Source organism: Mesocricetus auratus, unplaced genomic scaffold (genome assembly GCF_017639785.1).
Source record: "Mesocricetus auratus isolate SY011 unplaced genomic scaffold, BCM_Maur_2.0 Super-Scaffold_100003, whole genome shotgun sequence".
NCBI classification, from domain to species: domain Eukaryota; kingdom Metazoa; phylum Chordata; class Mammalia; order Rodentia; family Cricetidae; genus Mesocricetus; species Mesocricetus auratus.
In genome coordinates, this window is record NW_024429188.1 from 76,627,032 (window position 1) to 76,652,662 (window position 25,631).

The 25,631-nt window shown below is 35.3% G+C and overlaps 1 protein-coding gene across 2 annotated transcripts in view; it reads right to left on the reverse strand.

The window, feature by feature from the left end:
* Positions 1-3,305: 3,305 nt before the first annotated feature.
* Rbm41 (RNA binding motif protein 41) overlaps positions 3,306-25,631 on the reverse strand; it is a 54,762-nt gene continuing 32,436 nt past the window's right edge. The window contains exons 5-7 of one of the 2 annotated variants that reach the window (XM_005076696.4): positions 21,247-21,650; positions 11,373-11,520; positions 3,306-9,464 (exon numbers count right to left, since the gene is read on the reverse strand). In XM_005076696.4, the coding sequence (XP_005076753.1) occupies positions 9,298-9,464; positions 11,373-11,520; positions 21,247-21,650 (719 nt within the window). In that variant the 3' untranslated portion in view covers positions 3,306-9,297. Of the gene's footprint in view, positions 9,465-11,372; positions 11,521-21,246; positions 21,702-25,631 lie in introns of both variants that reach the window. The other variant, XM_040744455.1, reaches the window with a different exon arrangement.

Sequence of the window (25,631 nt, forward strand, 5' to 3'; positions counted from 1 at the left end):
GACATCTGTTCCACTATGCTCAGAGCAGCATTTTTTATAATAGCCAGAACCTGGAAGCAACCTAGATGCCCCTCAACTATAGAGTGGATAGAGAAAATGTGGTACATTTACACAATGGAGTATTACTCAGCAGAAAAAACAATGGAAACTTGAAATTTGCAGGCAAATGGACAGCACTAGAAGAAACCGTCCTGAGTGAGGTAACCCAGTCACAAAAAGACAAACATGGTGTGTACTCATTCAGACATGAATTTTAGACATGCATCAGGGGAGTGCCAGTCTGCAATTCCACTGACAGAGAGTCTGGGAAACAGGAAAGAACCTAAGAGAGATATGCTTGGTACCCCAGAGAAGAGGAATAAGAACCTTCATCCCATGATTGATGGAAGCAGAGGCAGACACCCACAGTTAAACACTGAACTGAATCCATGGAACCCAGTGACAGAGAGAGTGGAGTAATGAACAAATGGGCAAAGAATGGGCTGGCAAAACCAGCAGAGACAGCTGACTTGAACAAGGGGGAGCTCTTGGACCACAGACCGACAGCTTGGAGGCCAGCATGGGACTGATCCAGACCCCCTGAGTTTGAGAGTCGGTGGGAAGTCCTGGGCAACCTGTGGGGCCCTCGGCAGTGGGTCAGATGGACTTTCGGTGTCTATGGCACGGGGGAGGGATGCTCTCTCAGCCTGGACTCTTGGGGGAGGGCCTGGACCCTGCCCTGAGCGAGGTGACAGACTCTGGATATCCCCTGTGTGGAGGGAGGTGGGAATGGGGTGGGAGGCAGAGGCGGGAGGAGGGGAGGGAGAGTGAGCTGGGATTGACATGTCAAGCAATGTCTTTTCTAAAAGAATGTAATACAAAATTTTTTCTTAAAAATAAAAAAAGAAATGTCCATACCTGATATTTACCTATATGACTTTATATTCTCACAAGTAGTGTCTAAGGACACTTCTTCCCTGATAGTCTCAATAACATTTGTTGCCTGATGACAACCATTCTAACTGGAATGAGATGGAATCTCAAGGAAGTTTTTTATTTTTTATTTTTTTGAGAGAAGGCTTCTCTGTGTAGCCCTGGCTATCCTGGAACCCACTCTGTGGATCAGGCTGGTCTCGAACTCAGAGATGCACCTGCCTCTGCCTCCTGAATTTTAGGATTAAAGGTGTGTGCCACCACTGCCCCGCTCTTAATGAAGTTTTAAAATTCATTTCCATGATGGTAGAAGATGTTGAAAAGTTCTTTTAAATGTGTAATGGCCATTGTATTCTTTGGAAAACTGTCCATTCAGTTAATTGGCCCATTTAATGATAAAATAATTTGTTTTCTTTGGTGTTTGATTTTCACAGTTCTTTACATACTCCAGACAATAATCCTGTTTGATGTGTAGTTGGAAAAGATCCTTTCCCATTCTTTGAGCTGTCTCTTCACTTTGGGAATTATATTCTTGGCTGTGGAGAAATTTTTAATTTCATGTAGTCCCATCTGTCAATTCTTGGGCTTATTTCCCATGCTGTTGGCATCCTTTCCAGAAAACCCCTGCCTGGTTCTGTATCTTCAAGTGTTTTACCCATTCTCTTCTAGCAGTTTCAAGTTTCAGGTACATTAGGGTAGTTTGTCTATTATGTTCTTCTTACCTCACCATCCCATATTGTTTGGGGTTAAGTTTTTCATTTTTATTACGTCAACTTCAAGTCATTTACTAACATTTTATACTGGGTTTTATTTATTTTAGTGGTTATTCTAGAGCAGTGATTCTCAACCTTTCTAATGCTACACTTTAATACCGTTCCTCATGTGGTGACCCACAATCACAAAATTATTTCCATTGCTACTTCATAACTGTAATTTTGCTACTGTTATGAATCATAATACAAATATCTGTATCTTCTGATGGTCTTGGCGAACCCTGTGAAAGGATCATTCGACCCCAAGGGTATTGTGACCCTCAGGTTGAGAACCACTGTTCTAGGTCAATGGTACTCAGGAATGGGTAATTCTGCTACCCCATAGGACATTTGGCAGTGTCTTCAGGTATTTTTTGTACTCTTAAGGGGAGGTACTACTGGCAACTACTAGAAAAAGGTTAGGGATACATCTAACTATACAGAGATCAGACACCAAGAACAAAGAATTATCCTCTACTAGTAATAATGATGAGAGACCTTGCTTTAGAAATTGAGTCCAAACTTACTGTCAGTTCATCTTAAATTCATACCTCACCAGTTATAAATTAAAAAACACTAAAAGTTCCAGTATCTATTCTTGTCTGGTGTCCTATTCATTTCTATACTTAACTCCAAAGTCACTGTTATAGTTACTTTAAATAATAGAACAAACATCTTTCATAGTTTGCAGTGGGTATTTGATCTGCCCATGACCTTGGACTATCTGGCCTAATAGAGGCAGTGCTTCTTGTCCGCCTATGTGACCTCTTATAAGGAAGGGGGGAGGGAGGCCTCTCTCTTGGGTGTGAGGACCAGGTCAGGGTGTAAAGCAGCCTGTGATAGGGCCCCAGCTTTTCAATGACTTTGCAACTGGATTTGCCATGTCCTGTATTCATGAGTGTATTTCCCCCTTTCATATCTTAATAAATCCTTGATACCCCTTAATCAGATACATGCGAATTTCTCATTACAATAGTTGTCCACATATTCATCCTTTCTGGTTGTTCTTAAATTCTTCCTATAGACTTTTGTTTTGTTTTGTTTTGTTTTGTTTTGACCTAGGGTTTCTTTGTGTAGCTTTGGCTGCCCTGAAACTCACTCTGTAGACCAGGCTGGCCTCGAACTCACAGAGATCTGCTTGCCTCTGCCTCCTGAGTGCTGGGATTAAAGGTGTGCACCATCATCACTTCCTATAGTCTTATTCTTCAAATAGCATGTTTCCTTCAGCCTAAAGAAATATTACTTTTGTTGGCAATTCATTCTCTTGACCTTTTTCATTTCCAAAGGATTTGGGGTTCCATAGCTCCAAAGAGAATGTCAGTTTCTCATAATGCACACCTACAACTGACCATTTTTGATATTTTTCCTACCTTACAGAGTTTTCAGTTAAAGAGGAAGATGTGAACCTCCCAGTCTCAACATAACTAACTGTACAATTAGCTGATTTTTCTTCTGTTTGGAATTAAAACAATTCAGACATAAATGTTTTCCCCATGGACAACAATAATAGCTGCATACAAAATTCTACAACCTAAAAAAGGAGAAATGTTTCTTACTCTGATAGTTTATGAATATACAACAAACATCACACTTAATGGTTAAGTGTTGCTCTCCCTCTGAGACTGGCAATGAGATGAAAAATACCCAACACCACTTTTATTCAATACTCAGTAGGAAGAACACAATAAAACAAGGAATCGATATGGAATAGGAACGGTACAATACACCAAAAAATAAATACTAAGGCTATATGTAGAAAGGAAGAAAATTACCATTATTCACAGATATTTTCCTTACTAATGATCTAGTAAATGATACTTAATTAAGGAGTCTATGTCCTTGATTGGATATAAAATCATACTACAAACACACACCTAAAAGTCAAGTCCAGTCCTATATTTTGAACAAGAGAATTGTAAAGGAACACAGCCAGCAGGCTGGGGAGATGGCTCAGTGGGTAAAGAACTTGCCTTGTAAGGCTAACCCCCTGAGTTCAGATGCCCCAACCCCACATGCGCTGGATATGGTAGTGCATGTGTGTGAGATGGGAGGCAGAGACAGAAGAATCTGTTTGCAGACCTTCTCACTTGGCCTAGGCAATAGCAAACACCACAAGTGAACCTGTCTCAAGAAACCTAGAAGGAATAAACCAAGGTTGTCGTCTGACCTCCACACAGACACCCTGGCCTGTGTTTACATGCACTCACACAATGAACATTTATACTTAGAGACACATTAAACACATGCACATAAATATAAAACAGCATCCCAATACAATCATCAAAAAACATCTGAAAAGTTTTATAAAATGTACTGAAAATTATGTTTCAATGACTATTTTACTAAAATAAATATTGTTCATGCTCTTGGGGCAACAAACACATTTCCTAGATTTTTGATGGCAAAATTGTGTATGTATATATGGAAATTGTTTTTTTAGAAAAAGTTCTCATAGGTAGCGCAGACTGGTTTGTAACTCACAGCATAGCTCAGGTTAGCCTTGGTCAGCAATCTTCCTGCTGTCTGGTCCTAAGTGCATGCACCAATCTATCTGGGTCAGATTTTTAGGTTTTTCATTTTAGGCAGTACTGGGAATTGAACCTAGGCCCCTATGAATGCTAAACAAGTGTAATATTAGTGAGTTATTGGCTCCAGCTATAAAGTTTGTGGAGGTTTGAATGAGATTGGCCCCATAGGCTCATATGCTTGGATACTTGATCCCTAGGTGGTGAACCTATTTGGGAAGGATTAGAAGGTGTGGCCTTCTTGGAGAATGCACTTCAGTAGGGATAGATTTTGAGGTTTCAAAAGACTATCACCATCCCCAGTGTGCCTTTTTGCTTGTTTGTGAATCAGTATGAGAGATCTCAGCTACTGCTTCAGTGCCATGCCGTCTGGCCTGCTGCCACTCTCTCTGCCACAGTAATGATGGACTCCTATCTCTCTGGAACTCTAAGTCCCAAACAGACCCTTCCTTCTATAAGTTACCTTGGTTATGGTATTTATGACAGCAATAGAAAAGTAATTAATAGAGAGATTTTAATTTAGTGGCTTGGGCTCACCTATGAAAAGCAAAAGAGAAATAAAGTGGCTTTGGGTTTTCAGTGGTAATCAGAGACCACACAATACTTAACACTAGTTAATGGAAATAATTGCCTTTCCAAATCTTTGTTTCATTAAAATTATTTTATTTCAAAAAATTCACACAATAAAATTCATTCTTTTGGTGTATAGTTCTGAGTTTAAACAAAAACATATACAGTTTAACTATAAAGAACATAAAGTTCCTATTATTAAAAAATCCCTTGTGCCAACACTTGATATCTACTGGATTTTCTGCCTTATTGCTTCACCCTTTCCAGAAATCACACAAATGAAATATAACAGTAATTAGCCATTTGAGTCTGGCTTCTTCTACTTAGCAAAATACATTTAAGACTTATCCAAGTTGTTGCATATATGATTCCTTAGTTTTTATTGCTGAGTAGAATTTCGTCATTTGGATATACCAGTTTCTGTATCTCTGCACCAGTTGAAAGGTATCCTTGATTTTTTTTCCCATTTTTAAGTGGTCTGTAGGTTTAGTAAGGAGGAGGTAAGGTTTTCCACCTAAGAGCAAGGAATCGCTTCTGGGAAAGCTGGCTGAGAAGTACGTCCCTGGGTAACGTGTGCAAGAGGCTGCAATCAGGCTCCTTCACTTCTCATCATGTAAACGCTATCAAAATTTGGAGCGTTAATCATGTGAGCAAGATAGCAAATGAATAGAAGTTTGTCCTGAGTAAAGTCAGAAATCCTCAGAGTGGATCTGACAAATATTCTGGAAGCCAAGTGTTTATAAGAATATTTAAAAACTATTTAAATTTAAAAATACTGAAGAAGGTAAAAGCCACTCCAAATCACACCAACTAAAAATGTTTACAAGGTGAAGGTGTCTTTTCAGCTTGTACAGTCCCACTGCCAGAAGGTTTACAGCCTATTATATATATATATTCCCTATTTCTTTCCGATATTTGTTTTGAAGTTATTTCTACAAACTATACACATAAACTATTTGCTTAAAAATGTATCCATACTATACAGACATCTTATACATACATACATACATACATCATAGTTTATAGAATAATATAAAATCTTGGATATGAGTACAAGTCACAATATATTCATAGATTGAGTCGACTGCTTTAATGGCTTCATAGTATCCCACTAAATGAATGCGCCATAAGTCACTCATGTTGACAGATGGACATTTGGATAATGTTCAAGTGCCTATCTTTGTGAGTTTCACTGAGATTTAATTCACATATCATAAAATTCGCCCACTTGATGTATTCATAATTATACAACCATTAATGTAATTTATGATCATTTTCATCTACTTGCAAAGAATTCCCATCTACTCCAGTTATACCTACCTATTCTTTTTTTTTTTTTTTTTTTTTTTTGGTTTTTACGAGACAGGGTTTCTCTGTATTGTTTTGGAGGCTGTTGGTCCAACCCGGCCTCGAACTCACAGAGATCCGCCTGCCTCTGCCTCCCGAGTGGAGTGCTGAGATTAAAGGCGTGCGCCACCAACGCCCAGTTCCTATTCTTATCATTTGTCATTTTGTCATCAGCAGTGACTGGCTTCTTTCACTGAAGATATTCTCAAGGTTTTGCCATATTGTAGTAGCACAACTCAGAAGTGTTCCCTGTTTATTTTAAAAATAGCTTGTGAAGAAATTGGACAACTGTTTCATGAATCATTTAGTAGAATTCAAATAAAAAGTCTGGCCTTTCTTTGTGGGTATCTTTCTTGTTGCTTATTTAACCTATATTTTGTTGTTGGTACTTTATCTTTCTAGAATTTGTACCTTTTGGGTAGGTTAATTTATTGACACACAAGTATAACAGTATTCCTCATGTACCTTCTATGGTCAGCAGCAACATCCCCTCCTTTATTCCTAATAAAGATAGACTAGGTCTATCTTTTCCTGCTGTGTCTGGAAAAAGGTAAGCCAGTTTCTTGCTTAGATTCATTGCCTTTTCTCTATTGTATCCTACTCACTCATTTATTTTGCATGTGTTTACATTTTTCTGTTTGTTGTAGGGTATAGCTTGCTATTCTTTTCCTACAGATGTAAACTGAATTACTGCTATATGATCTTTTTTCTCTTTAAATAGGCGTATCTCTCAACATTTCCCATATAGACAAAGGTGGCTATGAGCCATCCAATGTGGGTGCTGAGAATCAAACTCAGGTCCTGTCCATGAGCAGCAAGCACTCTTACCCACAGAGTTGCCTTCTTTTATGTTTCTTTATTGACCCACTTGCTATTTGAATGTGACTAATTTCCACATATTTGTGAGTTTCCCAATTTGTTGCTACTGATTTCTAACCTCCTTCCAGGTAGTCAGAACATGATTTACATTACTTCAGTCTAATTGTATTTATTAAGGCCTATTTTGTGGTTTAACTCATGATGTAGCCTAAAGATGTTTCATATGCCTGGGATAAAAATACATGCTCTAGTGTTATAGGATAGAATGTTCTATAGTTGTTTTTCAGATCCATTTGGCTCACAGTGTTGAAGTACTCTACTTCCTTGTTTATCATCTGCTTTTAGTAGAAATGTAACACTGAGTATTCCAACTTTTCAGAGACTATTTCGCCATTCTTTACTTTGCTACCTTGCTTTAGGTTATTTTGGGTTATCTGTTGTTATGAAAATGTGCCATTAAAATTGTTACATCTTAAAAGATTGACCTTTTAAACAAAAAAAATGAATCTTTATCTCTAATACTATTTTTGTTTTCTTTTCCCCAGAATTTTGGGCATGATAGCTAAGCAGAGTATTTCTACATTCCACAGGGCTAACAATACATTACAATTATCACTTAATACAATGCTGTTATTTTTAAGAAGCCAAACTGTTTACAGCTTTGTAAAATTAGCGATCTTATTTCTCCTTTTTTTTTTGTTCGTATGGATTTATGCTATTTTTAGGAAAATAAGCATTATTTCCCACCTTCTTTGTTATTGGCAAATACATTAACTTTTATATTATAGGAGATACAATGCAAATACATACAACTTAATACAACTGCTAAAAATTACCAGAATCCCAGCATTGGGGAGGCAGAGGCAGGTGAATCTCTGAGTTTGAGGCCAATCTGGTCTACAGAGCAAGTTCCGTAACAGCCAGGGCTACATGAAAAATAAATAAATTGGTTAAGAAGGAAAAAGTATTCAAGATTATTTTTATAGCTACACAGTCAGCTTTGTCTGTTTTATGTATCTATTTAGATTATTCTCTAAGGTCACGTGCTTGACAAAGGTCCTTTTGTAAGTCTTGTGTTGTCTGCTGGCAACAAATTCTCCAGCTTTTAGAATTTATGTGGTGGATACTTTACCTTTCATTGTCTCCTCCACTGTTTTTGAGATCTTAATTTTGCCATTTTTTCTTGGTTTTAGTTTTTAGACAGGGTTCCACTGTTTTACACAGGCTGGTTTGGAATCAGGGCTCAACTGACCCTCTTGCCCCTCCCTCCCTCTCTCTCTCCCCCCACCTCTCTCTCTGTGTCTCTGTCTCTCTGTGTCTCTGTCTCTCTCTTTCCCTTTCTTGAATTCTTAATGATGTGCTTAGTGGAGTTTCCTCTATTTTCCTCATTTGTTTCCCTTGGATAATCTAGCCTCATTTAACCCTTAGTGAGGTAAATAGCAATATTACTCTACTTTGTAGATAAGACAAATGAGGCTCAGATTAAGTGACTTTTGAAGTTAAGGGTGGTAAACATGTATGACTATGAGGGTCACAGGTCTTAATCCAATGTTGGTACTACCTTGACTATAGTATATTGTGTTTCTATTCTTCAACAACTATAAACAAATCATTAGGGGATTTGACACAGGATGCCTTTCTTCTAAAATATAGAACTTTCTTTGTCCCCTTAGAACTCCTTGCTAGTTTGTTCTCTCTCAAAAATTCATATACCTAATGTTTAATATATATTAGGCAGTTACTCCATGTTTAATATCTATTGTTTTGAGTTCAATAGTATCATGAAGATACCAATATTTTGGTTTAAAAGATGTCAGTATAGTATATGTAGTCTTTTTGAGGACTGAAAACAGTGTAGAAAAGCAACCATTAAATATGTTGATGAACTCATGAATCTACCTACTGTAACTGCTGAAAGTTCTGATAAAACACAGTGAGTTCTAGTAAATAAATATTTTAACACTGAATAGTTTTAAATCTTTGTATACAGGAAATAGTCCTAGAAAAAGTATTATCTCTAGGACTAAACATCGAAGACTGCAAAAATATTAAAGAATCTTTAGGAACAATTCTATGTAATATATCCTGAGAATTAAATGTTTTCATAGGATCTTAAAGCTCAGGGTATTATCTGTCCAATACTCAGGATAGTGTCAATTTTATATAGTCTTTTTCTAGACTATACAGTATTTAATTTTGGAAAATATTTCTACCAATCCTTTCTGAGAATCACTGTCCTAATTACTGTCTTTCTAATATTTCCTCTTCATTTTAAACAAATGCCTACACCTTAGATAATGATAAAAGATCTGAGTGTGTGTTCATACACATACACATATTCAAATGTATATGTATGTGTGTCAATATGTATTCTAGCTACCACTGATTTCTGTACTGCTATCTGTAGCAGTTGTTATAAGGGAAGCACCCTGGATAGCTGACTGTTGCTTTTTGTTCTTTCCAAACTCTATCACCAATATTTTTCCATGGAGTTTATATCCATTTATTTGATGCAATGCTTGCCATGCTATGTCTTTATCTGGAAAAAATAAGAAAAATGCATCAAATTACATACAGCTTAATCACTTGACTATTATTACAAGTTTAATTAGGACTGGTTTGCTATAAAATCATACTAATGTTAGATGTTTTTGTCGTGCCTCTACCCCCAATTTGTATATGTTAGAAAGATTAAAATAATGGGTAATAATAATAAAAATAATGACAAAAGGCCCTAAAATGCATATTTGATTCAAAGATAAAGAAGAAATAAGGATACATGGGGAGTTAACTGAAGAAATTATAAACATGCCTCTATCTTAGATAGATTATAGACATGAAAAACAAATATTTCAAAATTGTTATACAAACATAAGTTATGATATTATTGAGCATACTTAGCTACTTTTTTTCTTTTAGAGTGAAAGTGGTTGTGGGAATCCTTATTGGGATAATAAATTTCTCTTGCTGGTAGACAAAAAAATTGTGTATGAGAATATATAATGTATAGGAGGAATATTCAACATATGGGTCTCAGAGACTGTATGTAAGAAATAAGGACGGGGTAGACTCCAGACAAGAGTCTGTGGAATTATAAGTAGACAATACTGAGATCATTTTGTCTCAGATACACCACAAATTTTCATGTGAATACTATAGCTGTTAGGATTAGTAAAATAGTCACAAATTAAGAAGTGTAAAACTGGGGAAGGAGAGGGAACTGGGATTTACACGTGAAGCAAGCTATTTACAATTAAAGTAATAAAAAAAGCTAAAAAATGTAAAATATAAAAAAAGAAGTGTAAAACTGGGACTGGGTAGATGGCTCTGGTAGCAAAATGCTTCCCAGGCAAGCATGAAGACTTGTATTTTAGTCCCTGGTACCCACATAAACCTCCAAGTATTGAAGCATGTATAGGTAACCCTAAATCTGGGGAGGTAGTTCCTTGTAGCTCACTGACCAGCCAGTCTAACCGCATCAATGACCTTTCAGGTCATCGAGAAAATTATGGTGGAATAGCAAGTGAGGAAGATACCAGGCTATTTTCTGGCCTCCACATGTACGCCCATACACATGCACACATGCATGCACACACACACATGAATACACATGCACACATGCATGCACACACACACACATGAACATACACACACGAACAGTACACAGGCATGTACATATAATATAAAGCCTTTGAATTATGTATTTTTCAATTAGTAAGTTATATATATTCTGTGAAAATCTAGATATTTTCACTTCAGAAGACTGAAAACCAATGGTAGGAAGGATTTACAAACATTCAGTGAGACAGAAAAGACAGTACAAGGTCATATGAAAGCAATGGAAAGAAGGTCAGCAGTTTTCATGTGTAAAATCACTCACCCACATAAACATTAGCAGAGCATTAAAATGACAATTTAGAGGCAATGAAAGCTACAGATACTACCTAGCGTCTTCCCACAAAAGGCATATTGGCTAACTTATTATTGAAATCAGAATAACTAATATCAGTGCAAGTGATATTTGAAAGAATGTATCATCTTTAAATAATTATGAATTGATAATGAGTTAATTAATTCACTTAAAATCACTTAGTCCTAAAGGAATAGGGCATGAATACATGTCTTCTAATAACAATTCCCATGTATTAACTATGAATAATTCCATTATAATATAGAGTAGAAACAGTGCTGCTGGTTAAAAAAATAAATATTGATAGGGTAGAAAGGAATTGTCAAAAATTGGGAAACTGAGGACACTGGGGTAGGTGGTTATACAGTATCCATAGAGAGGAGGAAGTAAGTACAGGAAGGACTTGGCAATACTGGAAATGTATTTTCCTTACCAGCCCCTTCCATGTGCTAAGGCTATATGTAATTCAACGAGGTAATAGGTAGTCTCACATGAACTGATGCGCGATGGAGTGATTATCTAGATGAAGTTACTTACTGGGAAAGGTGATGAAAGCCTGTCCCCTCATGCGTCCAGTCATTATTTGGAACTGGATGGGTGGCCCTTTTTTCTCCTGGAACCGAGCGAATAATGAGATAAGGTCTTTTTCTTTCACCCGAGGACTAAGGTTCTTCAGGTATAGCACCTAACACAAATTGAAAAGTGACAAAAATATCACAGAAAGAAAACAACTTTCATTACAGCTTGAATTACTTTCAGATGGGAGACTGAAAGTTCATCTGATGTTATTCTCTCCAGAAAACTCTAAAACTACAAGGCCCTAAACCAACAGAAAGAATATATTGGAAGATATAAAATAAATAGGGAGTAGGAAGCAAGCATACCAAACAAGGCTCACTAGCAAATGCTTTGGGCAGAAAATTCAAACACATATTGAATCTTCTTTAAAAGTCTTCAAAAGTCAGATGTGGGCTAGGGAGGTGGCTCAGTGGATGCAAGTGCTGCACAAACCTGAGGACCTGATTTGACATCCCAGGTACCCACGTAAAAGGCTGGGTGGATTCCAGCATTTGCCCAACAGCCAGTCTAGCTAGTTAGTGACTTCTAAGCTCACCGAGAGCCTATTTGAAAACAGTAAGGTAGAGAGCAATAGAGGAAGACATGTGACATTGACCTTTCTGGTCACTATGCATGCGCATGTACACGCATACATGCACACACACACGTGCGCGTGCGCACACACGCGCGCGCACACACACACACACCCTCACATATATATGACAAATATACATTAAAAGTTTTCAAAGTTGGCACAGTGATGAAACCTAGAGTTCTACCAACAAGCAAGGCTGACTTGGGACAAGAGTTCAGTCTGGACAACATAGTAACATCCTGTCTAAAAATCAAATAAATATACAAAAAAAGAAAAAAGTTAATGCATGCACAAAAGTTCAAGAACTGATAGCTTCAGGTGGCTCCGGAAATAGATGTGATTAGTTAGGGTTAAAATGAGGATGGTAAGTTGAAAGCTGTTGTAAACTGAATTAGATCTTACTCCCTCTGCAACTTTAGTACTAGGTGAGGGCAACTCACCTTTCCCAATAGAATATTGAAGGTTGACTGTCAGAAAATGTGGAATGTCTCATATAGGTGAAGTCAAGAGTAGTGTTCTTTGAAAGCAAGGAGACTAAAAGAATGCATACCAAATACTGGGAACACCCACGATCTGACCACTATTCCTCTACTAATACTGGTAGCTCCTTTGCAAGAAAGCACAGGGGACAGTCTCCTGCAGGGGAACTAATCCCAAAGAAAGATAAAAATAATGACTTGGAAAGGGGAGTTCTCCAACAGATGATCCAGCCAGATCATCTGGTTCATTGTTATGACTGTTTTGTTTCTATCATTTGGAGACAGAGACTCACTATGTAACTCAGGCTGACCTAGAACTCACAATCCTCCCGCTTCAGTCTTCTAAGTGCTGGGATTATAAAATATCACCTTGAATTCAAAGTACACAAAGGCCGTGATCTCAGAACTTTTAAATAACTTTACACTCAGAAATAAGGTCAGGGATTATCAGGCATGTGGGAAAGGCTTCTAATGTAAAAGACAGGAAATGGGTAGAAAAGCAAATGAGAAAAAACAGAGACCATGAAGAAAACAGAATTAAAAATCAACAACAAAAACCAAACTGTGACTAATACCCTCAGGAAAATATTCTATCAATTAGTAATAGGATGCTATTGAAATTTTAATAGAACAAAATACCATCTTATATGTTATTTAACTTACATATTACCAGCTTAAAACATTGCTATCCACAGTAATCACAAAGAAAATAAATACATAGAGGAAAATGAGAGAAGAATGAAATATCCACTGACAAGTAGGTAAAGAGAGGGTATATACATATACATAGACTGGAATAATATTTAATCATTAAAAGGAAAAATCCTATTGTGAATGAAATTTTCTGTAAAGAAACCATACCTTATGCTGAACCCTGTAAAACGCTGAAAACTTCGATGACTGCTGAGAGGTTGGGATGATGCAGGCCCAGGGCCTAATTATAATTAATTAACTGGACCTATCTTTAGCCACCCTTAATATTCATTCCTTGCCCACATGTGGGTCTGACCCAACATACTTGTAATTAAGTGAAATCTTGTGAAATGTATGAACAGATACTAGCTTCCACCCACCAAAATGCTAAGCATGTCATCAGAAAGCATATGAGGTCTAAAGCAGAGGCTTCTCCAACTTTCTGTAACCCACCTACCTGAAGTTTCCATCAATGTACTTGAAAATACCTTGATTTATGATTTTCTTTGTTCTTCTGTTACTATAAAAAGTCATGAAACTGTTACCATCTTGCAGCATGGATTGTGGGGTAACCTGAATTTGTATTACCAGGTCATAGTCACTGATAACTGGCTCAAAACTAAACTATCTCTTATCCTTTTTGAGGTACAAGTTGTGTTTTTTGTTTTCCATTAACACTAGCATATGCTATGACACACATAACCTTTTAGGAGTATATGCTCAGTGACAGAGGACAAATATTATATTATTTTACTTAGACAAAGCATTTAAACTAGTCCAACTCATTGAAGCTAAAAGTATAATGGTGGTAAGTTCTTAGAAGGGGAAAATGGGGGAATTGCTTCAGTCATAGAAGAGAAAACCCTACAAACCTGCTATACAACACCATGCTGAAGTCAACAATACTGCTTTGGACCCTTAAATCTTTCATAGAAAGGTAGACCCAATGTATTCTTTAAACACAATACAAAAAGGATGGGAGAAGGAAAAGTTATTTAACATAGTTTTCACTTTAAAAATTAGGAAAGAATTCACACTAGAACAGAGAGGACAATAGCCAGGAAGTGACTGATACAGTCACTGAAATATATGAAGAAATACATTAAATGTTATTAAAGTTACTTAGGAGTAGAATCTTTAGCTCTAACTCTTAGCCTTAAGAAGCAATGTGAGACTAAAGATTAAGCCCAATACCCTGCAAAAGATGGCCAATACAAAACAACCACAATGGTATGTTTGTAATTTTTGCCCCATCATTGCTTTGTTTGGGCATTTTTTAAAAAATGTGCTGGTTGTTTGCTTATATATTATGGTTTCCAATTTTGTGTTTTTATGTGTGTGTGTGTGTATGTGTGTCTGTGTGTGCATTTCTTGTACCCTTTCTTTTCCTCTGGTTTGCTTATTTACCTGTTTGTTTCCCAGAGAGACAGAGAGAGACAGACACAGAGAGAGAGAGAGAGAGAGAGAGAGAGAGAGAGAGAGAGAGAGAGAGAGAGAGAGAGAGAGAGAGAGAGAGAGAGAGAGAGAGAGAGAGAGAGAGAGAGAGAGAGAGAGAGAGAGAGAGAGAGAGAGAGAGAGAAAGCCATGGAGTTGGATGGATGGGGAAGATTTGGGAAGATATGAGAGAGGGAAAACTGTGATCAAAATATATTGTATGCAAAATGCTATTTTCAATAAAAATAAATTTAACAGGTTTTAAAAGGGGGGAAGGAAGTGTGTGAGAACAGACCTGAAGCTTCTCAGCAATTAGAAAAGATCCATATTGACTGTTCCTTCTGATGAATACATTATTATTTTTCAGTATTTAAAAATATTATTTAATGTGTATGAATGTTTGTTTGCAAGTATGTGTGCCATGTGCATGCAGTGCCTGTGGAATCCAGAAGAGGGCATAAGATCCCCTGGAACTTCATGTGGATGCTGGGAATCAAATCTAGGTCCTCTGAAAGAATAACCAGTGCTTTAAATGCTGAGCCAGCTCCCTGGCCCCATGATAAAAATAGTTTCTAAAAAGAAAAAGGACTTCTGGTCAAGAAGTTGGCTTAGTTCTTTCTTGGTTCCATGCTCTCTGCTGCAAAAATATACACACATACCTATACATGTATGTATCTACAACATACATATGTATATATACCACATGCATATGCAGAGAGACATGCAGATATTGGGAGGCCCTAAAATAAGATGAGCATGCTTATCAGACAGAAAAACAGAATCTCCTGCTATCACTGTGTAAGATGTAGCTTTGATTGTACATTTTGAACTTTATATAGTTTATACCCTTTGGATTCATTTGTTACTATTCTTTTAAAAAGCCTTGTACATTAGACTTTATTTTTCAGAACAATTTTAGATTTGTAGAAAAATGGAGATTAAGTATACTATCCTTATGCTCCATAATCAGTTTCTGACTTAACTAATATCTTACATTAATATGCTATATTCATGGTAATTAATAAAATAGTGTTGCTATATTATTATGAACAAGAGTTCATTTTTATTACATTTTCTTAGTTTCTATCTAATGTTACTTTTCTGTTTAAGATATCTTCAAGGTTACTGTATTTTTTTTAGTTGTCATGTATCTTGAAGTTCCTCTTGGCAATTTTTTTCAGATTTTCCTCATTTTTCATGGTCAAATCAGGTATTTTTAATATGATAGCCCATTATTAGATTTTTTTCTGTTGCTTTTCTTAATGTTAGACTGGAGTGATGAGTTATTGGGAAGAAAACTAAAGTGGAAGAGCTCAGTTTTGGTCACACTGTATCAAGCAGAAATGCTAACAGCACTGATTTATGATTGGTGATGTTAGCTTTCATCACCTGGCTGAGGGAGTGCTGGACAACATTCTCCACTACTCGCTTGTCTTCCTTTCTATATAGTACTCTTGGGAAACAGGTCAACACAAGCCACTCATAACCAAGCAGCAGGGAGCTACGTTACTAAGATTTATCTCTTCTCTACTTCCTTAATGTTTTTTCTTAATTCTCAGCACCTATATAAGACAGGGATATTCTATATTTTGGACCATTATTCAAAGTTAAGTTGTTTAGTTTGTTGCACAGGTAGTTCTAGCTTTGATTATTGGAGTTCTCCATCAGTTCCTGTGTTTTGTGCTGTCATTTTACTTTCTGGTACAGAAAGATAAACAAGGCTAATCTTATGTATTTCCTGCCTGAGTAATAGGAGCAGCCATCTATTTCTCCAAAGATCCCTTGTTACATTTAGCAGAGAATGGTAGTAGAAGTAATCCATCTTGAGCAAGAACAAGTTTGTTTAATTGGAGCTTGCTGAGCACATACTAACCTGTGTATAAATGTAGACAAATACTTCTACATATAAACTATTTCTATCTATATTAAATTAAATATGAATCCACAGTGATGCTCCCAAATTTAAGCTACTACCATGTGGATCATTTTAATTCCGCCTTTTAATTTAACCAACAAATTCCCACAGTGAGAACCTTAACTTCTACTATCTGTCAACCATCTACATGTAAAGCAGTACTAGCATTAACCAGGAGACGCAACCTTAGCAACCAGGGTATTGTGCTTCTGTGCAGTCCATGTGCTGCTAGGCTTGCAGATTACAAATTCCCGAAGCCACTTAGGTCAGTACCCTTTCTCCTACCTCTCTAGTCATACTATATTATATACACTCTTATCATCGTCTGTATTCTTTCCTAAGTTTCTCATCTCTGAAATGATTTTTAAATACTTATACACATTAAGAACCTCTTTATACTGTGTAGCTTTCAATATTCTCTTAAATGTACACCGTACATTCACCATTTCAGTATCGAATAGAATTTTATTCTTCTAAAAGTATTCTATGCTCCACTTTTTCTCTCCTTTCCCCCAAACTTTTGGTAATTACCTATTGCTTTGATGCCTATCATTCTGAATTTTGCAGAATAAAATAATAAAATGCTTTATTTTCATAGAAGCATCTTCTGTTTATTAATATGAATCTAAAAGTTTGTATACATCTTTACATGATTTGATAGCTAATTTCTTTTTGTTGTGAAATTATATTTCATTGCAAAACATCTATTTGGAAGATACCTTGATTGGTTCTAGTTTTTGACAAATATGAATAAATCCATTGCAAATGTTCACATGCTCCTTTTTATATATGTAAACAGTTGAATAAATAAAAAAGCGAAACTTCTGGATCACAGGGTAAAACAATGTTTTGCTTTGTTTAAGGGACTTTCAAACTGACTTCCAAAGAGAATGTGCCATTTTATACTCTCACCCGCAATGATTATGTGGTCCAGTTGCTCTGTATTCTTAACAGTGTTTGGTACTATCAATTTTATCTTGAATTTTAGTCATTTAAGTGGGTGTTTAATGGTATCTCATTATTTCATTTGGCAATTCTTTGATGACAAATAATGGTATGATTTAATTCATAGGCTTGTCACATTATAATCTTCTTTGATGAGGCATCTACTCTTACCTTTGACCATTTTTTAAACTGAGCTGTTCACTTCATTACTGTCAAGTTTTAAGAATTCTTTTTGTATTCTAGATATAGGTCCTGTGTTAGATATGCATGTGCTGTGAAATATTTTTCCAATCTATGGTATGTCTTCTGCGTATTTCTAACATGTCTTTACAGAAAAATGTGAAATTTGAACAAAGTATAATTTATCAACTTTTATATAAATTGGGCTTTTGATGAAAAAATACATCAAAGAGAAGGCCACTTGGATTTCAACCCCCTGTTTTCTTCTAAGTGTTTTGAAGTATTGCTTTCTACATGGGATGTGGAGTAAGGAGAATTACTCCTCCACTGATGATGGGAGTGCAAACTTGTACAGCAGCTTTGGAAATCAATATGGTAGTTCCTCAGAAAACTGGGAACCAAGCTACCTCAAGACCCAGTTATACCACTGTTGGGTATATACCCAAAGGATGCTCAATCATACCATAAGGACACTTACTTGCTCAACTATGTTCATAGTAGCTATATTTATAATAGCCAGAACCTGGAAACAACCTAGATGTCCCTCAACCAAGGAATGGATAAAGAAAATGTGGTACATTTACACAATGGATTATTACTCAGCTGTTGAAAACTGACTTTTTATATATAAAGTTTGTATGCTTGATTTCTGGTCAATTATTTGAGATTTTTGACAAAATTACTTGCAAACAGTATTTTTTTCTCTTCCTACTTCATGACCTTTCTATTTCCTTCCCTTCTCTTATTATACTGAAAAACACTTGTCGAAACGGAGTAGAAAAAGGAGATATTCTTATTTTGTTCTGGACCAAGGAGGAAAGTATCTAATTAGTTTCTTACTACCAGGTATGATGTGTGGTGTTATAGCTATTCTGCATTAACTTGAGGATGGTCTCCTTTTTTTCTTAGTTCACCGAGTTTTAAAACATGAATGGATGTTAAGGCATTTTTTCAAATGCTTTTTTTAGATCATGTGAAATGAACACATGATTTTTCTTATTTAATTTACTGATAGGGAACCAATGAAATCTACATTGATTTTCAAATATTGAATCAGCTTTGGACATCTGTTGATAATCATTTATAATTATTTTTATATATTAATAAATTCTATTTTCTAATATGTTATAAATAAAAATACTTCAAGAAGACTTATTAATGCTTTCATTAGCATATACTAATTATAAATAATAGTAGATTTCATTATAACACTCAAACTGTTTTGAATTAGGACTTTTGCTTCTATGAACAAGACAGATAGGAGGCTTTAATTTTCTTTTATTCTAATATTTTAAACTGGTTTCTGTAATAAGCTAAGTCTCATCTCACAAAATGTATTCCCTCTACTTCTGTTTGACAGAATGAGAAAATCATTTTATTTTATTTTATCTTTGTGTACTCTTTCCTCTATGTTCTTCTTATATATAGATCTAAATTATTAAGTTATCTAATTTTCCTAAACTTATGAGAATAATTTTATTGTGACAAATTCTCTACATGCTTGTTCATTTGAGAACTGTTATTCTGTTTCTTCTGTACCAAAAGGTAAGTTTTCTGGATAGATTTCTGGGTGGGTGGGATTTTTTTTCTCCCTAAACTTTTAATATTTCATTCCATCCTCTTATTGCTTGTGTTGCCTTGTGATTAGTCTGGTGCAATTCTCTTTTATCCTATATAAAGTATTCCTTCTTTCCTTTATCTTGCCTTTCTATAGGTTAAATATGTCATGTTTAGATGTAGTTTTTGGTATTCTTATTGCTTAATGTTCTCTGAGATTCCCGGATGTATGGCTAGTAGTCAGCCATTAATTTCAGAAAATATTCAGTAATTAGTGGTTCAAAAAACTCTCTTCTTTGTTTTTTCTCAACACATGTGACACACATACAATAAAATATATTTTAAAAACTGAATAATAATCATTATAAATAAGCACAAAAGGCAAAAATATCAAATTATGGGCAAAGGAACAGAAAGTTAACTCACAGAGGGTAGAAGAAGGGTTGATAAATGTAAAAACACTTGTATATCTTTACTGGAAATGAGGAATATGCAAATTTTAAAAAAAGTTACTTTTCTAAACTAGTAGGTAAAGTTAAAAGTCTAATATAAAATCTTAGCAAAGACGTGAGGGGAAACAAATCAAGAAAATAAGCAAATGAATTATAGCATATTTCTATAATGGAATACTAAGTAATTCTTTGTATCATTAGAAATATAATTTTAAAATATTGAGTATATTGAGTCAAAATAGTACCAGAAAAATATGTAAAGTGTGACAACATCTACATAGTTTTCAAATGTGTAAAACTGTATTTATGGATATTTATGAATATTTATGGACAGTTAAGATGTACCTTGGGTTAAGATAGGGTCATAATATTGACAAATTCTTTCTAAATTGAAATATCCTAAGTTAGAAATGCATTTAATATATGTAATATATGTAATATATGTAATCTAGGTTGCTTAGCAACCTAGTACTCTAGAGTATCAATGGTTTATCCTCATGATATATAGCTGACTGTGAGCTGTAGGTTACTGTGGCTGCCCAGCATCTCAATAAGGTACCAGAGCACCACAATGCATATTGCTAGTTTGACAAAAATAAAAATTCAAAATCCAGAGTATAGATTCTACTAAATGCATACCTTTCACATACAATCATACAAACAAAAGTAAATTTAGCTATTATTAGTTGGGGACAGTTGTATACAGTTGTATGTAGTAAATGCATAAAAATATCCATGAGAACAGAACAAATTCAAAATAATGATTAAAACTGGAAAGAAGGAAGAATGGGATTGATGAAGAATACATGAAATTCTTCAGCTAAATACATAATGCTTTACTACTTTTTTTGTTTGTTTGTTTCGAGACAGGGTTTCTCGGTATTGTTTTGGAGGCTGTCCTGGAATTTGCTCGGTAGACGAGGCTTGGTCTCGAACTCACAGAGATCCGCCTGCCTCTGCCTCCCGAGTGCTGGGATTAAAGGCGTGCGCCACCACTGCCCAGCGCTTTACTCCTTTTTAAAACTAAGAAAATAGGAAAAAATACTAAATCTTAATTAATCAACATGGCTAGCCAAGTACACAGATATTCCCTAACTTATTCATGGGATATTTATTCTTTGGCATGTTAGTAACAGCTCATGACAAAAAGTAAATGAAAGTGGAGCTAACAAAACAGAAAGACACTGAAAGTACTTCAGTATCCCTTCATCCATTTTTTTAAATCAGGGAATATTATTCTTTATTCTGCTTTCTTAAATTAAGATAAAAATTAATGCTTTAAGGATTTGTGCTGTTAATGGGACCTATAACCAGGTGGTCAACCACTAAGAAATTGGTGGTTACTTTTCCTATAATTCAGAGCTTCTAGATCTCATTATTATTTAAAAAATATGGGGGGACTTTAAATCTAAGAAAGGCACACAGAACATGGTAGGAAATAGGCTACTTAATAGTGTGTGGAAAATGATGGTTAAGGTTAAGGACAAACAGAATAGCTATGTCATAATCTTTGGCATAATCAAAGGTAATTTTAAAATGTTCCATTAGGCAGAAGTAAATAACGTGAAAACAACTCATGTTGTGTTCTTGATTTGGCCTATACCTTGTTTGGTTCCCCTGGGTTATATGAAGAAAACATAGGGATGTTTCGGATCTCCTCCTCTGACAAACGGTTTCTCTGGATCTCATCTTCAGGGATAAATTCTATTGGTTGCGTCAGCTTCTTAGGCCCAGTCCAACACTGCTCAGGTAGAAAATCAATAACTTTTGCCACATGGAGACTGGGGCCTTTACCCTGTGCTGCCTGTTTTCCCTTGTCCTGGAGTAGTGATGGGTTCTCAGCTGTGTCACTATCACCCACTGATGTAGCTGAGACCAGTGAGTGGGAAGCAAAGGGTTCACCTCTCATAAGTTGGAACTCTTCAAGACGGTTTTTCATTATAGTCTCGTGGTAAAAACCTTCCAGGTTGTTCATGGGATCACCTTTGTTCTTCTTTGGGGGTTCATCTGGATCAAGACAAAGAGATATGGAAGTTCTACAAAGCCTCCCCAGTATAACTTTTTAAAAATTAATAAAAATAAAAATTTGGATCTCAGATACAGAACCTCTTTTAGGAAAGGTTTTTATAACATGTAGCAAGTGTGTGTGCATGTACATGTGAATGTGCATGTATCTTAAAACTGCATTTGAGCAAGGCTAATACATGGCAAAGGAAGTAAGGCACCAAGAAACCTCAAGCTCATACAAGTATACATACCTCTAACTCACAAGGACATCTGAAGAACAGAACCAGGATGGCATTTTCATATTTATGAACTTCGTAATTCCTAAGTAGCACCTAATTCCAAATTTCTATTTGAATGACCTTTATTATTTCACTGACTTTTGAAATACTTGGTTATTTAATCAAGATATAAGTCAGTTTTGGCTATTATGACTTTGAAAATATTTTTCTGTCCCGTCCCTTCATTGACTTTTCCTCTCTGTCCATTGATAGTATACAATCATTATCTGTCTTGTGAACAAATTGATTTAATAAAATGTTTTCCGATGATAACTTGTTCAAAATTTCTTTTATTTTTGACACTTTAATCTAGTCAAATACAGGTATCATTGGTTACTTGGTTATGCTTTTTTTAAATCAATTTGGGTCAAATTTGGTACATTTCAAATGTCCAACATATGTATATATATATATATATATATACAGTTCTTAGATTCCAGATTATCCAGAATAAAGACCATTATTAATATTCTAGAAAGCTACATTGAAGATTATTTCTGTAAAGATTTAGATTCATATTCAATATTTAAAGCAAAAATTTTCATAATTAGTATATATTTTCTATTGTACCATGTCTAAAGGCACATAATATTCAATAGGCACATTTTTAGTAACGTTGAAATTAATCCATGAATTTAAATGGTGTTTGTTATATCCCTCAATTATTATGTACTCCTATTCAATTTTTACCTAATTGGCTTTATATCCATTGACAATTACTGTTTATATCTATTAATTTATTAGGAATTACAAAATGGGGTTTCCCTGACTCTATTACTTCTTTTGTAGTTTTAATCTGGATTCTATAGTCAGCAACTTTTTAGTTTTCCTGAATATAGTTAATGTAAGAAAAGCAGGATAAATAATTGATTCTATATGTTCTTCAGTATTTATGAGAATAAGGAACTATTGCTTTAGAAATACCTAATGGTGACCAGTGGTTATTTGTAGTACAATTATGAAATCATGTATTTTTATATAATGTATGTATGTATTTCAATTAAATATAGTGACTATTTGTGGTAGTGGACAAACTGTCCTGCCCAGTACCCACAAGCATTCCTTTCAACCAGCTCCTTTATTGCTTTCTGATTTTCTGACACAGCAAGCTATCCCAAGCTTATCTTGTACATTTTCTAACTTGAACCTGAACTATTTTTCCAAGGATTCTTGGCCCCTTTTAATGAAAGGTACTTAGAAACTACTGGTGTTCAGAGTGTTCATTGTTGTTGCTTCTAAGCCTTTACAGTAGACAAACCTCGAGCATTAATAGGAGAAAAAAAACAGGTCTTAAATTTATAACAGCATTTCTGATTCAAATTTAATATGACAAGATTTATTCTTAAATTCTCATTTTATACTTATATATCTTTTATTTTATTTTGTTTGGAGGGTTGTTTTGTGGAAACCTGGGGATCAAACCCAGGGCTGCTTGCCTTCTAAGCAAGTTCTCTATCACTGAGCTTTATTTCTGGTTCCTCAGATGCTAATATCATCAAAGTGGCTTATTAGCGTTCTTAAACAATATACTCACATAACTAAGAAACACCACTAGCAATACTAACATGGCTAACAACAATAAAATGATCGAATATACTTTTATATTTTTGCAGTCCTTAGAGTATATATTATTAGTAATAGACAGGCATTACTTTAAAGTCGCTACAGTAATTATTTTCTGTGTGGTTATTCTATCAACTCTGTTTATTATTTGCTTTATTTGCTTCGGGTTGTTTTTGAATTTTATGGATTTATTCTTTCTTGCGTTTTGTGTGTGTGTGATCCTGGGGACTGAATCCAGGACTTAGTGCACGCTAAGCAAGCACTCAACTGTGAAGTATATTCCCAGTCCTTTTCTGTTTTTGATTAACGTTTTCATTACATGTGTAATCATGTAAAGCATGTATATGGCTCTAAAGTGAAAAGGGTTATCAGCACCTTTACAAAGTATCATTCCATCTCGGATCCCTTCATTTCATTCCCTTCCTTCCCCATAAATACTAGTTCTTATTAAGTTTGATCTATAGCTCCAGTATTTCCTTTTTTGAATATGTATATATATATATATACATACATACATGCATGCAATTCATTAGTTATACCTTTCTCCTACATAAATACTGGTCTGAAGCTTTATATTTTGGATTTAATAATATATCCCATAAATATTTCCATGTTAATGTAAAAACTACTTTTTGCCTTCTTACAGTTACATAATACTTCACCGTACAATAGTTATTTAAATACTTTCCTACTAAGAAACACTAAAATATAGTTCTTCTATCCAATCTTAATGCTATTTTGAACTATGCCCTGAAAATTAGCCGTGTATGTATACATATATACATAAATATCCATATATATGTACACAATACATACATAAATATATATGTGTATATATAAAATTTGGTGTGTTTCAAACATTTGTTTCAAATACATTCTAAGAAGTGAAATTGCTGAGACAAAGAGTAAGAGTAAATGTCAATGTCATTTTTATATATAAATTTCACCCTGTAGGAGTTGTACTCTTCTGTATTTCTACCAGAATGCACAAGAGTATTTATCTCGAAAGATACAGAAGGTAGACTCAAGAAAAAGAAGCCATAAATTTGGGACAGAGCAAAGGGGGAAATATACAGGAAGGACTAAGAAGGAGGAAAGGGAAGGGAGAAAATATATATTTTAATTTTTAATTTCAAAAACTAAAATTATATTTCAACGGTTACCCAATATAGCTACATTAAAATTAAGAAATTCCTGTTCATCAAAAGTGTCATAAAGTGGGTCAACAATGGTTCAGTGAATAAAGGCACTGCCCACAAAATCTGCTGACCTGAGTTCAATCCCTGGGGCCCAGATGTGGAAGGAGAGAACTAATCCCCCAGAGGTTGTCTTCTGACTTCTACTCATATGCCATGGCACAAGGCACCCAATAAATAAAAATAAAAGTGTCATAAATAGATAGAAAAAACACTGGATAAGATATTTACTACACAGATAATGATTAGAGCATATGAATGCTGAATCTATGAACTTTCATGTATCTGTAAGAAACAAGGGGAAAATGAGCTCATGTCTGATGAATCTTCCATAAGAGAAAAAACACATAGCTAATAGATATATAAAAAAGTGTTTGATCATATTAGAGATTGGTGAAATGCACGTCAGATGAGGAGTGAGATCCATAAAAACCCCTGAGTTTGAAAATATATCAAATCATGCCAATACCATATCAGAGAGGCTGCAGAACCACGGGAGCTGTATAAGTATTCTATTACTCAATGACCACTATGAGCCAGGCACCATTCTGTGTTCTCAGGAGAGATCAATAAAAGCAAAGACCCTATAATGAAAGATGGTTGGAGATGGGTGGGGTAGCACAAATTTTAATCCCAGCTCTCAGGAATCAGAGACACAGATTTCTGTGAGTTTGAGGCCAACCTGATATACACAGAGTTTCAGACCAGCTAAGGCTGCAGAATGAGACCCTGTCTCGGAAAAAAAAAGAGTTGGCAGCTGGCAGAAAACATCTAGCAATTTTTCCCTACAAATACATCATAATGAATAGCTATGAAAAAGGCAAAAAAAAAAAACCCAAATCAAACAAAACAAAAAACTCCTTCACCAACTCCAGGAAAATTAGCCTGGACAGAGAATTAAATCTAGGCCTGCCACAATGAAATCTAGTGCAGGGTTTCTACCG